The sequence below is a fragment of the Branchiostoma belcheri genome, unplaced genomic scaffold, assembly GCF_001625305.1.
Source record: "Branchiostoma belcheri isolate BF01 breed outbred unplaced genomic scaffold, Haploidv18h27 scaffold9, whole genome shotgun sequence".
NCBI lineage: Eukaryota > Metazoa > Chordata > Leptocardii > Amphioxiformes > Branchiostomatidae > Branchiostoma > Branchiostoma belcheri.
In genome coordinates, this window is record NW_017804575.1 from 841440 (window position 1) to 855947 (window position 14508).

General features: G+C 44.3%; 2 protein-coding genes across 2 annotated transcripts; both read right to left on the reverse strand.

Annotated features, from left to right (window-relative positions):
- Positions 1 to 61: 61 nt before the first annotated feature.
- Positions 62 to 9954, reverse strand: LOC109487892. The gene is made up of 8 exons (XM_019791999.1): positions 9867 to 9954; positions 8900 to 9270; positions 7994 to 8129; positions 7220 to 7404; positions 6401 to 6560; positions 3698 to 3871; positions 2402 to 2569; positions 62 to 1635 (listed from the first exon to the last, which is right to left on the reverse strand). The coding sequence occupies exons 2-8, from the start codon at positions 9260 to 9262 to the stop codon at positions 818 to 820; spliced, it is 2004 nt and encodes a 667-aa protein (XP_019647558.1). The 5' UTR covers positions 9263 to 9270; positions 9867 to 9954; the 3' UTR covers positions 62 to 817.
- Positions 9955 to 12585: 2631 nt separating this feature from the next.
- LOC109487902 (transmembrane protein 60-like) lies at positions 12586 to 13587 on the reverse strand. Its single transcript, XM_019792011.1, has one exon. It carries the CDS (start codon positions 13352 to 13354, stop codon positions 12959 to 12961), a length of 396 nt encoding a protein of 131 aa, XP_019647570.1. The 5' UTR covers positions 13355 to 13587; the 3' UTR covers positions 12586 to 12958.
- Between the last annotated feature and the right edge of the window lie 921 nt (positions 13588 to 14508).

The window sequence follows — 14508 nt, forward strand, 5'->3', positions numbered from 1 at the left end:
CCTTTGCGTTACAACATGTGGCACCTACCTAAAGCACATATGAATATGACAATAACAATCGTGATATTAACCATAGCAGCTTTAATGCATTTTTAAACCATCATCGGAAAGAATGAATAGAAATTCTGGACATATACAAATTTGACACGGTAATCCTATACTATCATTCCACCCAACCAAAGCCAAGAAAGATTAACAGAATTTAAAAAAAAAAGGATAATCAAAATTAAGTAACATCTCTGCATGTCCTATAGTGTAAGACAGATCACACCAGTTATGATATATTATGACACATTTCTATAGAAAATGTCTCCTCGGAGAATAGACACTACTAGGCAAAACCTCTCTTTGTAAGAACGGGCCTGGAAAACATCTAACGTTAACAGCTGAATGCAATAGTAAAGACAGTAAAAAAAGTGTAGTATAAAACACATTATCGGAAAAACGGTGCGGTCAAACTGTACCAGCCACCAAATACTTCTTCCTTATAAGTTTATAGCAACACCTTGCAGATAGACTTCAACTTGATGCTAACTGAACTAGAAAGGTAACATTTCCCAAAGCAAATGCATAATGTTTACCTTCACATATGGTCTGCTCTGTTAATTCTTACTCAAACACATTCATATATGTTCAGACAGGAGTCTAAATCCCTCCTGCTATAAAATTGCAACATGATGTAACCCAACACTAATTACCATGATGACAGACGTCTGGTACAGATCATTGACCTTATTTGCTTTGAGGAGAAGAAGAAGAAACAGAGCAAAAACAATAGGTTTTCCTTCGGTAAACATAATTATGAGCACTTGTTATCTCACGGGAAATCCATATCGTCATACGGAACACGCCCTGTGCCTCTGCCGTGGCCTCTGCCATTCTGCCGCCCCCTTTGGCCACCTCGCCCCCCGCGGCCACGATGACGTCGACCCCAGGAATGGAACTCAGGGTCCTCCGTTGGTTCTGCGGATTCCAAACTCTCGTCTTCATCCGAACTGTCGAATTCGTCGGAACTGTGACCGTGCTGCACTTCATCCGAACTCTCGTCTTCTTCCGAACTCTCGTCGTCTTCCGAACTCTCGTCTTCTTCCGAACTCTCGTCTTCTTCTAAACTCTCGTCGTCTTCCGAACTCTCGTACTCCTCCAAACTGTCGTCGTCTTCCGAACTGTCGTACTCCTCCGAACTCTCGTCGTCTTCCGAACTCTCGTACTCCTCCGAACTCTCGTCGTCTTCCGAACTCTCGTACTCCTCCGAACTCTCGTCGTCTTCCGAACTCTCGTTCTCCTCAGAACTCTCGTATTCATCATTTTCGAATTCTCCTTCTTCTTCTTCTTCCAGACCGTCTTCAGCAGCTTCCTCACCGTCTTGAGGTTCCCCTTCCTCCCTGACGTCTCCGAGGCGGAGTGTGAGAGGACCAGCAGGACCGACTGCTGGGATTGGTTCCAGGATCTGGTAGTCATGACGACGACTCAGCGCCAGCGGTGCCCGGATGTTGTCGGACCTCAGTAGAAACCTGCGGTCCGGAGGCAGTCTGCTGACCGGTGCGATGGGCTGTCGAACCAGGGTGACGTCGGGTCGGATGCCCTCGACAGGACGGATGAGGTCGACGTCGACGTCTAGATCAGCTGGCTTACCTGGAATCGGCAAAACAAAAAGACACGTTGAAACCCCTGCCATTCTGCCTGTCAATCTTCCTACACATATACATACTGTCAACCTACTCTGTCCAGGCAAACATACACACAAACTATTACAGATAACCCACCCAAAACAAATTTTAAAGGATCCGACAGCCGGACGGACACTTGGGCAACAACATTAGAAAGCCGTCAGAAACTATAGAATGTATAGATGATGGCAACAATGCTAGAGGGTGCTAATCTCCAAGCAGATTCTCGGGGGCAAGGGGCGTCTATATTGGCCGCCTGTAACCATTGGCTACTCTCCAAGCAAAGGTTGGTGGGGAAGATTGTGACCTTTCTACATGTGTGTCCAGTTTTAGGTCACAATCTTCCCTACCAACCTCTGCTTTAAGAGTCGGAAAAAAAAACACAAGGCTCAAAGGTCCACTTTTTGGTCCACTTTTTATGTAACGTTAAAGGTCCAAGATTTTTTTTTTTTTAAGATGCATGGACTGATTCGTGTCACCAGCGAGGCTGGAATCGTAGGAAAACTGCTCACTTTGTCATTGAAAAAAAGTTATCTTTGATTTTTTTCTTTGAAATCCTCTCAAAACTGCAGGAAATGCCATTTCAGAGGGTTCATTTTTTTCAAAATTTCCCGGGGGAGCATGCCCCCGGATCCCCCTAGGAACCTCGCGCCTTCGGCGCTCGCTGGTCCCTCAAGCTTTGAAGACCCCCCCATGAAAAATCCCGGCTACGGACATGCATGAAGACGTACCGAATTTGGCGTGAAGAAACACGACGGCGTCGTCGATGACTCGGGACATGGCCGTGAAGCTGTCGGAGTAGAACAGGTGCTCGGGAACCGGCTCGGACACGATGTCGTGTAACTCCGGCTCGTTCACCGACGAACCGACGGCGAAAGCGAAAATCTCACACCCGGGACCTGACGAGAAGAAAAGTAAAGCCGACATATGTAAATATACAGTACAGGGTTTTAAAAATGTATGAAGCACTGAAAACTTGAAGGGAAAGATGAAGTCAAGAAACGTGACATTAATATTCGTTATTGTGGCCTCATAAATAAATATAATTATAAATTTAACGTCTCTCAGTGGCCAATGGGCAGATGTTGTCACATCGGCGCACCAAATCCGTAAGGTGTTTTTGGCACCCAGACAGACAGATAAGAGGCTCGGTGGGCGTCACTCCACCGTACAGGTGGGGAAGTCGTGTAAAGTGCCTTTCCCAAGGGCACAACGTCGGGCCACGGTGAGTATCGAACCCTGGACCTCTAGGTTCCGAGTCCAACGCTCTAACCGTTAACGTTGCGCCACCGACGCCAAGAGGTCTCGCGTGTCCAAATGTACTAGCCTGGTTCCCGCCCGTCCGACAAGGGCCAATAGCGTCGGATAGGGCCAAACCGTTTAACGGGGTTAGTGTCAATTATTTCGTCTACGGGACGACAGTAATTAGAAAGGTTGACTGGAAAGATAGGCTGCCAAAAAGAAAGGCCTATGCTCAGGAGAACTGAGGCTGATAAAACATACTAGTAGCCCCCACCAGGCTTCGGGAGGCGGCTGGAAAGAGTAGAAATTGGCCAAATACAAATGTATGGAGATAACACCCGGGTGCGGCAAAATGTACTCTCTAGGGTACCAACTCCCTAGTAGCATGTCTCTCTACTTGACCAAGTTCTTCCCAGCCGCCTCCCGAAGCCTGATAGAGGCTAGGTAAAACACTCCTAGGCGCGGGCCCGTAAAGAATTAGCCTGGTATCCAGTCTTACTTCATTGGGGGTATTGGGGTGTTCAGGCAGGTTGTGCCTTCGGGGGCTCTAGTAGCTTCCCCCGCCCAGTGCAACAGGTCGTCCCGGTAGGACCCCGCTAATAAGCTATATATATAAGAGACAGTATGCTTGGGGATTTGGTTTCCCCCCAACACGCTCTCGTGAAATATACACCGGGAAGCCTATGTGAGGCGGGCGGGACAGAGCTCTTGCGGCCCCGACCACGAATCAGCCTGGATACCAGGCTAGTAAAGACTTCAGCTGCACCAGGCTATGCAGTACTGACCGTTGACAGCGTCCTTCAGCGCGTCGGCGGCAGGAGTGGGACTCCCGCCCGTGTTGGACTTCCCGTCCGTGATGAGGAACAGGATCTTGGCGGCGGCAGGACGGGACCCCGCCGTGGACACGAACACGTCATCCTTCGCCATGTTCAGCGCGACGGCTGTAGCCGTGGAACCACCTGGGGAAGATTGTAAGATTCTTTTTAGCTGCTAGCTTATGCTTATGCTTATGCATTTCCAAACCGGGGCACGGTCAGGCTGTTTCTATTAACGAAAATTCAGCGTATATCAACAACAACAATAGTTCCCATTATTACTCCGTGAAGGAGGTCAGGACCTCCGGACGGAGTGTTGTAATCGGCTGATTTTTCATGTTCGCAGTCAAAACACTGGGTTCTCTTTGTGTAATCGGCACGCAATTTGATACGCCGTCTGCGGGCATGCCCGTGTTGATGCACGAATGTGTATTTTTGCCGTTGCTGCTTTCGCGGTCAATGTAATATCGCAGACGCACCCCTACAATTACGAGGCGAATTGGAACGGTCCAGAAAAACGCGTTGTTTGGAATAGCGGGGGGGGAGGTAAAAGTTCATGCAGATACGGGGTGGTTTTTATAAGTGGTTCCAGATGTTTTTGCCCATGGTTAAGAGATGCCAAGTTTTTTGGAAGATGTTCGCAGCCAAAACGCATTCTGCCGTACGTCGCATATCTGTGTAATTTCGCATGTGGTGTTGCATTATGTCCGGGATGATGCACGTCTTTTTATTTTTACCGTAGCTGTTTTGATATTGGAGTAAATGCATATTTTAGAAACATCCCTACTTTTACAATCCTGTGGAATAGGCCGTAGGTTTAGGCAGTTGTCTGGTAGCAGAGGTACTGTAAGCAGATATCCTGGTTATCTGGCCGACGGTAGTACTAGTAACACTCGCGGTGATTACGGCAACTCCAGGCGCGCTTAATTAGGTACAGGCACGGTAAGACGGTGGGGCTGACCATGATAGTCCGATCTTTACCTTCGCCAAGAAGGTTATGTTTTCAGAGGCGTTCGTGTATGTGTGTGTGTGTGTGTGTGTGTGTCTGTAAACACGATAACTTGAGAAGGCCTTGATGGATTGTCTTGATACTTGGTAGGTGGGTAGGTCTTAATGAGACCTCAAAATGATTAGATTTTGGGCCCCCTAGCAGCTTGTTACGGTACTGCAGCTGAACTTCCGGTTTTGATATCTCATGATCCAGACATGCCAGGGTGACGAAATTCAGATGGCACGTAGCTCTTGTGCTGGGAAAGAAGTGACGTGAGTTTGGGCCCCCTAGCGGCTTGCTCTGGAACTGCAGGACTATCTATTTGAATATATTCAAAAGAGAATAACTCAAGAATCGGTTGACGGATCGTCGTGATTTTTGGTATGCAGGTAGCTTACGTGATGCTTAATATAATTATGTGACAATTATGCAAATATGGATGTAATTTGCATAATTTATGGAGAAATTCTATAAATCAGCTGCATTCCATCATAGGACTATTGAAGCTTGTCGCATTGGTAATTGAGAACGAGATAGACACAGGCAGATATTGATTATTTAAATGAAGACTTAAGTTATAATTCTGTAATGATAACTGCCTGGAATTTCATATTTATGGTCTTTGAAAGTACAGTGAAGGTGAACATCATTAAACATAATGTATTCAAATCAGGACCTCATTTGCATAATTTATGAGGAAATGCTAGAATGGCATTGTTTGTTAATATAAGACTGTCTTTTGGTTGAGAATATGATAAACTGATAAAATTCATAAGAAAGAGGATCCTATTTGCACAAGCAGGGGGAATAATCTATCATTTGTCAGCCATAAAGATTAACATCATTTGGCGAAGGTATGAGATCGGGGAGCTCTAGTTATGTGAATGCAATGATTGTGTGTGTGTAATTAAAATGAACTTCGAACTTGAAGCACAGTATCTTTACACGCCCTGGGAGCAGTAATGGATTTAGCTCTTTGTATGTTTTATGCTTGTGACGCGCCGTCATTGTATTAACCGTTGCCTAATTTAATATAATGTCTGCACAGTAGGTCTGGCGTTGACGCTTGGGATTTTGTTTAAATATGTAAAACTTCACGGAGGATTGTCACCTATGGCTTCTTGTTATTATTAATTTTTTCAACTTTTTTGTGCTTTGCTGTCTTTCATATCATACTTTTCGTTTCATAAGACTGCCCGGCCGGGAACGAAAAAGACAACAAAACACAGAAAAGTTTTTAGTAATAATCATAGCCACAATTTCCGTATATTCTTGGTGTGAATTGTTAATTTTTCGTTCATAAACACAGCCCGGCCGGGCTCCGGTTTGCAAATGTGACCTACGTAGTGTATTAAAGTCACGACTAGACATAGAAGAATAACTAGAAAAGTAACATTTGCGAAGCAATTGCAAATGCATAATGTTGTCCTTCTCATATGGTCTGTTCTGTTAATTTTTACTCAAACACATTCATACATATGGTACCAAGAGTCCAAATCCCTTCTATAAAATTGCAACATTATGTAACCCAACACTAGTTACTATGGTGACAGATGTCTGGTACGTCTGGTTCATGTCTTATTTCTTTGGAGAAGAAGAAGAGGAAGAAGAAACAGAGCAAAAACAATACGTTTTCCTTCTGCTAAGTTAAAGGTAAACAAAAATACAATTCTAATACTAACTTTCGTAGGCGATGTTCCCTATGGCGGACAGCACGGCAGCCCGGCTGGTGTGCGCGGTGAAGTCGAACTCCACACGAGTCTTCCCCACATCGGAGAACGACATGCCTGCCACGCGGGTGTTCGCCGGGTCGATCGGCGCCGGGAAGATCTGGAGCAGGCTCTGTAATATAACATCACGGCAGATATCAACATCCGTGGGGTCCTGTGGCGTAACGGTAGAGTGTTCGGCTTGGAACCAAGAGGTCCCGAGTTCAAGCCCTACCATCTTGTGCCCTTGGGAAAGGCGCGGCGGGGAAAGGCACTTTACACGAATTTCCCCACTTAACTCAAGTGAAAATGAATGTTGTTCGTGCGCTTGTCTGCGTTGATGGCGGCATAAAAATAAGTTGGAAAAACTTGAATGTGTCATGTATTGTGATAAATGTTGGAATAGAAAAAAGATATCAACACAAGAAACCGGAGGTTTAACATGTACACTTCCGGGAGGTATTTTGTGTTTTCGTGAACTTCAAGTTTACCCGCATTTCCTGTGCCTGGCCTTCTGAACTCCGGACATAATGTCTATCAACCCCCCCCCCGCCCGACCCAAGTGCTGTCAACCTACTCAGTCCAAACACACGAACCCACAGCTCAACTGCTTTAAACAATACTCCCGCACTCGGAAGTAATGTCTGTAATATTGCTACCTTGCATAACCAGTGGAAGTCCGAGTACCAGTGGAAGTCCGAGTACGGTATTTGACTGTATGCAAATTTACACAGCATTCTTGGCAGGTCGGCATTAGGTATCATTAAGCCCATGATACAAAGTCTATGCTACCTGAATGTCTTCCTTTGCGCGGTTGAAGTTGTCCGGTCTCACGCTGCCACTCTTGTCGAAGACGAAGACCATGTCAATGACGGAGGGCTCCTCGTCGTCGGCTGCCTGGAACCCCCTTCGGCCGACCTTGCTCAGAAAACCTCTCGCAAAGGCGTCAAGGGTCTGCTCCCGTGTAGGTTTGCCACCTAGCGACATGAACATCAATAGCAACGGTTACAAAAATTGGTTTGTGTACTCCGCACTCAGTCGCCATGGATCAAAAGCACCCCACAACGGCGATAAAACTTGACTGCAGTAATAGGAGCAACTGAGCCAACGTATTGCTGCAGTTCTGCAACGTACTGCTAGGGTTCGCTTTTGATCCATGCATTGCACATCACCTTCGTCACGTGTTCACAACCTACAGTACATTGAACTTGAACTTTACATCGGGTAAGACAAGGCTTACAATTACTGACATAGAAAGAGATTATTCCCTGGATTGTTAAATAAAAAAGCTGACAAGGAAATGTTACAATAGCAGGGGTCTCCTCATAACTTTTTAGGAGAGAAGTGTTTCCTAATAATCGGTTGATGTCGCGAAAAAAATCAGCAAATTTTCATGGAAATACTACGAGAAAATCCTAAATTTTAACATTTTGGAGAGGTGCTAGGATTCTGGGGAGAGGGGAGCACCTTTGCTTCATTGCTTGTGGAAGAGCCCTGCAATAGAGAAGAAGAACTTTATTGCACAACAGATGTAACGGGTACAACGTATCCCAAAATATGACTCACATTGTTGTTTCTCCTCCCGGAGAGGCGGGCAGCACCGGTCGTGTTCCAGCGGGTTGTGCGCCACCTGGCGGGTTCGGTACACAGTGCTGCAGCCGAATATGGACGTCTTGGGACTCCAGCTACTCCACTCGGACACCTGCAGGTGCACAGGGTGCCACAGTAAAACAAACTGCAAAGACTGGCAATTGTGTTTTGTTCTAACCTGCGATATCAAGGGCATTGACCTTTTTTGTTTCAAATAAAGGATGAATTCATTTCGCTGTGAACGGAATGAATGAAAAGAAAAGAATCGATTGATAAACCAGCTACCAGGGGAAACAAAACTTAATGATTTTGAGGTCTCACTATGACCTAACCATCTACCAAATATTAAACCAAATCCATCTAAGCCTTGTCCGGTTATCGTACATGTTGTCAGTGAGCACACCAATTCTTCCGAGACAGCGGTCGGTCCGCGTGGTAAAATTTAATAAAATTTTAGAAGTTAAAGAAATTAAAATTCTACTGTTCTTGTAGCTAGAGGGATATCCTTCATTTGCAAAAACAGTGTTTTGGCTATTTATTTCCTGAAAGAAACGGCCGCTATAGTTGAGGGTGTACATAGACCCGCCAAAATACTAGTAATTAATTAAACTGGGGTGTGCCCACACGGTGACACACAGACACATGAATGGTACCGAAAACATAACCTTTTTGGCGAGGTTCTGACGTAGTCTCCAAGCAGAGGTTGTGGGGGAATGATCGTTACCTTTTTATATTATATGGCCGTTTTTTTTGTCGCTACCCCCGTCGGTGGCCGCGGAGCTTCTCTGGCTAATGGATACTGCCTGGCCAATTTGATAATGTCTTTTTTGCCACCGAAAGGGATCTGCTTGGAGATTAGTTCTGACGTGTTTGCCTACTCACCCTGCACAAACCTCTGAGGAAGTCGGTACAGAAGCCGTGATCGACAGGCGGCCGGAGGATGGGTCCGTCCGGGGGAGGGGGGAATCTCCTGACGTCCGTCTCCAGGCCGTGGTACAGGTTCCGGGACCCGTCCGTCCGGGCACCCTGGGGCGGTGCGGGGCCGTGATCCACAGGCGGCCGGAGGATGGGTCCGTCCGGTGGAGGGGGTACCCTCCTCACGTCCGACTCCAGGCCGTGGTACAGGTTCAGGAACCCGTCCGTCCGGGCACCCTGCGGCGGTGCGGGGCCCTGGGGCGGGGGCCTGGCGACCGAGGCTACCACCACCAGGGCGAGTGTCACCAACACGACGGAAAGGCTAGGCATGTTGCTTCCTTTGTGAGAAAAATAAAGTCAGATTGAATACATCGTGCATTTGCAAGTAAGCCAGGTAATGCAAAATTAAAATGCACAATAAACACAAAGATTCTTTTTGAAATTGTTTTTGAAAGTAGATATTTTTGAACTAGTGAAAAGAAAAACGTCCAGACATCGAGTGGGCTAAACTCTTTAATAGGACACGTTATGCATATTCATATTTTCTGTTGTTAAAAAACGATTTCGCCCCTGGCCTGCGTGTACTGTGTAGCCTCTACGTATACCAGGCACTGATCGCTGGAAAAATAGTAGAAATTGGACGAAATAAAGGGATAATGTACCAGAGAAGATCCCGGGCAAGAGAAGATCCAATTCGCGACCCGCGGGATCTTCTCTGGTATACTATCCCTTTATTTCAGCCAATTTCTACTATTTTTCCAGCGATCCGCGGTGCCTGGTAGAGGCTACGTGGCCTACTCTACAATGTAAGTCCTTTGATTTGGCTAGCTTTCCCAATGACACCATAAAATATGTTCTATTTTAAAGTAAAAGTAATTCCTAAGTAAGTTGTATTTTAAAGTAAAAAAAGTAACGTTAAAGTTGTTGAACTTACTTGGACGCAAACGTTCCCTCCGGTAGAAGCTTTTGTTTTGACCGTTTCCCTGATTTGCGTCGTCTTTTATACCGTAGCGTACGGCGTACACAACAGGAAGTAGGGGGGGGGAGTCCCCGGTGCGGACCGGAAGTGCGGATCGGAGTGCAAACCAAGAAACTGCCTGGACGGCGGATCACTGGTTACCCGTTATCATTCTTAGAAGTCAAGATCCGACGAACGTATTGACTTATTTAACGTATTGAACAAAATGACTAATAAACTGGAGGACGTACCGACCATTAAGTATCTAATACCAGCCCAGAAAAGAACAAGAAACAGTCATGCCTTCAACTAAGAACTTGAGGTGTTCAAAAACTCGTATTTCCCCAGAACTATCGTAGACTAGAACTCGTTGCCACCAAGCACAGTTGGCACAGTTGGGGCATCATCACTAGAAAGCTTTAAACAACTCCTGTAATTAAATGTGCAAAGATTGAGTGTAACAAGTCATTCGGTGTAATATAGCTAGCCGCCGCCGCGCCGCGTGCCTGCGAATTAAGCTGGTGTGTTTTAATAATACGCCGAAGGGTGGTTTTACCGGCTATACTGACACAGATATTCGTCATATCTGTGTATGATATAGCTCCATGGTCATATGAAATGTGTAGCTAGAATATTTTGAATTCCATTTTACACATGTATTTGCAATAGATCTACATGGTCAAGAAGCTTACCTCTACGGCCTTAGCATGTCTAGTACACGTACGAATCACGTACTATCAGTACAGTATATAAAAGTAAAAAGTTAGGATTTTTTCAAGGCCTACAACATGAGAGTGTTTTTGTGCACTTGGGTACGTATTCAATCAACATATATATGGTGTCGATTGTTCATGTTTTGTATTTATTATTTTACGTAATTATAACCTTGTTTGAGGTCCGGTCATTGACCCCTAATTTGCATGACAACACGTCAAGGTGAAAGTCCTTCCTGTTGCACTATGTTATTTCCGGTCATCTTCTGGACGCAATCCCCTGCATGGTACACTGACCCGACTTGAAAGAAACTGTCAATAAAAAAACTTGATGTAAGAAACCATCAATACTAAAATCTTGCAAGATTTCCAACCCAAGTTATCATTTGACGAAGGGTATTCCTTGCTATAAAAGAGAAAAAAAACTCTTCCCACAATGATAGAATTTCTGATTGTACATCTCTGTCTGAACACAATTCAAAAGAACATTTAAGTATAGGGCAGCAGCATTTTATAACTTGTTAAATGATGAAACTAAACAAGTAATCACATTGAATGCTTTCAAGAGAGCACTAAACACATGACCCCTGACCTCATGGACTGACTTATCTTTAACTGGAATGACACGAACTATGATTATGCCTTATGATTTTGACTATTTGTTTTGATTGACATGTCCTGTTTCTTATGATTGATTACTTGTACCCTTTGTTCATATTATTTATTACCTCTATGTTTGATTATTTGATTGTCTATATGTCCTTTGTAACTTGTTCTGTTGGGCTACCTTGGAAATCAGTTGTCCTAAACTGAAGGTACCATCCAACTGTTTGTAAGATCAATAAAGAACTAAATTAAAAAATATTAAAAACTACAGTGGTTTGGGATTGTTGAATATGATTTACTGCATAGAAAAGGACTTACATGACTCACATCTACAAGCTAGAATTACAAAAACAGTCAACTAGCTGATGCACTACAACAATATTGCACAATAAGGAACTAAGAACTGATATATTAAAGTACATTTACAAACATCCAAAACAATTTACAATATACATGTATGTTTATGTACATGACAACAGCTGCTTGTAGCTACAAGCTTGAATTCTAATGACATACTAGTAATGTATCAATGGCTTAGGATGTTATGTTCTATTAAGTCTTCAATGGCCCACCTTTTTTTGGAGGGAAAAGGGTATTTTTTTCATGGCTTCCTTTCACGGCATTTGTGGTAGCCATATTGGTATAGAATGCAGGGCTCGAAATACTGGGTGCGTGTGCGCCCAAAATTGGAGCTGTGCACCCAATTTTTTTTTTCTGTGGGTGCACCGGTGCACCCAAATATTTTTGTAGGTACATGTATTTTTGTACATAACAACTGTACAGGATATTATTTGGGTGTGGGATGCCTAAAACTAGTGCTGCATACCTAAACCCACATTTAGGTTCAGGTCCGGATTCAAGTCCAGAGGTTTAGGTTCAGTTCCAAACTTGTAAATCCCGACCTAAACCCATAGCATGTACAACATGGCATGTTGGCAACCTTGCAATGTTGTCTGGGTGAAACTTTGGCCACATACTAGTAACACGGAGGCCGGTACTTAATGATGCCCGATGGCAATGTTGTTTTTTTCATTTTGCAGCAAAGATTTTGCAATCTACGGAAGGTTCTAGGTGGTTTGGAAAGAAAAGGGGTATGTGAAATGGTCTTTTATGGTAATAAGTCCGGACTCGGTTCTTGACTTTTAGTTTTTTTGGACTTGAACCTAAACATTCTTACAAGTCCAGATCCAAGTCCAGTGAACCAGTATGCAGCACTAGTACTACCTAAAACCAATCATTTCCTCATCCAACTAAACAAAATCCTAGTACAGATAACAGATCTGATAAGTTCTGTCCCATGATAATGCAACACAGGTTTATAAACCACCACATCATACATGTACATTGTACATGTTCAGATTTGCTATGTTTATAGTAAATTATACAGATGACAGCCTCGTATGACCTTTTTCCTGCTGAAGGCTCATCATTGGTTCGTTTTTCTATTCCTTACAGCATTAGTTAGCATTAGTCAGCATGGAAATGGTTAAACTGTGCTTCAACGAGTTCAGTCTCATTATGACATCAAAAGATTAAATGTTACACCTTGAATTGTGGTACACTTTAAATGTTTATGTACAAGGTATGTCAGAAATCAAACTAACTTGTGTTGAAGGCATACCGAAAAAATCCACATACTGTACATAGTGTTGCATCATCTAATTTTATAACATCTATAAGAGATTCAATGTACATAATTTGTTATAACTAATATTCATACGTATACAGTCTTTTCAGAGTCCATATAGTTTAGTCATTTCTCAAACGCAGTAGGAAACTTCTGAAGATGTCGCCTGCCACGCAGAGTAGGAAGCCCCAGAGCGGCAGGAAGGCCAGGTAGAAGGGGATCGTGCGGAAGTACTGCAGCTTCAGGCACAGCGTCATCTGGAAGCCGAGTTTCAGCATCATCACCAGCAGATACCACAGTTTCTTCTTCATGGTAACATCGTCGCTATCGTAGCCGTTCCGGCAGTGTCTGATCATCCGTATGGCTAGCATGGCGAGGATGATGGCGTCGAAGGCCCACAGGGGCACGAAGATGATGAACCAGTTCCAGATCGTTCCCCCGTCAAGTCTTAGAACGAGAAGGATGAGGAAAAACAGCGTCATGAGCCATGTAAACAGTACTCGGTGAACCAGCGCCATCTTGGACGAACTGTCTTCTGTGTTTTCGGCTTGCGTACGACAGTATACCGCCGGTTATGGTTCTCAGCTCAACGTAGGTTCTGTCGTTTGACACCGATATTCCTTATACACCATTCTGGTACACGCAAGGTTGTCTCAACTCCCTGTGGTCGCTAGGAAAAACAGACAGAATCTCTCTCACAATCAGCCCGAACCAACACCACCATGTCTATCATCATCATCGTTTCTCTACGGACAAGCCCACTCTGAAAAAAAGGGGCGCAATTTGCTTCTGATAACTATATTTCCCTCCCTATCTCATTTCGTCACTCGCATTTGATAAAAAGACACTGTATTGTTCACTTTACTTTATTGTGCTATCAATTTTGATAATGGTGGCATGGCAGCTGAAAAGATAAATAAAACTGTTCCTTACACCCCTATTTTGCAAGTGGGCATTTCCCGTAAACTCCGTTTATTCCAGGGTTTCATCTAGCCTCTACCAGGCTTGAGGGCGCGGCTGGAAATAGTAGAAATTGGCCAAATAGAGAGATATAACACGCCGAGGGAGTTTAGCCATCCAGTTTACAGTTTGCCGGCCCCTCTGGCCAATTTCTACTATTTCCAGCCGCGCCCTCAAGCTAGGTTTTGTCATCCATTGAAGTCAACAGCAAGTATTCTCTGACATCCCCACAGACTCCAAACAAATGTGACATCACAAACCCTGTTAAACAAGAAATGATACCTAACGGGCCCGTTAACAAGCTGTGCTAACTTTACTGCCAACTACTAGTATTAACGTTACAACATCCATTTGTCACGGAAACAACTTTCAATAATGAAAGTTCTCAATTATACTACGGATGGTTTTGATTAAGTGGGAACATATAAAAGGAAGGAAATACATCACTGCATCAAAGTAAAAGTAAAAAAGAAATATGAGAGCATTGAATTGTCTCCTCTCTTCATATTTTATCTGCCACCCACGTTCCAGCTAGCCTGGGTACCAAGTAATATATCGCACGCTCTATACCAGTTATAGAGCGTGCGAATACTACGGGGGATGGTACCCAGGCTACGTTCCAGCATGGCAAGGCGTGCAATTTTACCCATTTTCTACTCTCCAAGCAGAGGTTTGGGTTTTGGGGGTATTTTTAGTGTGTTCTTAGGCTTTT

What these genes read in the sequence shown, in the direction of transcription:
- LOC109487892 (XM_019791999.1), bottom strand. Translation starts at nt 9,262, where the DNA reads ATGCCTAGCCTTTCCGTCGTGTTGGTGACACTCGCCCTGGTGGTGGTA. An exon ending in GCTGAAGGACGCTGTCAACG is followed by an intron (nt 2,570 to 3,697) that starts GTCAGTACTGCA and finishes TCTTCTCGTCAG; the next exon opens with GTCCCGGGTGTGAGATTTTC. An exon ending in GTTTCTTCACGCCAAATTCG is followed by an intron (nt 1,636 to 2,401) that starts GTACGTCTTCAT and finishes TGCCGATTCCAG; the next exon opens with GTAAGCCAGCTGATCTAGAC.
- LOC109487902 (XM_019792011.1), bottom strand. Translation starts at nt 13,354, where the DNA reads ATGGCGCTGGTTCACCGAGTACTGTTTACATGGCTCATGACGCTGTTT.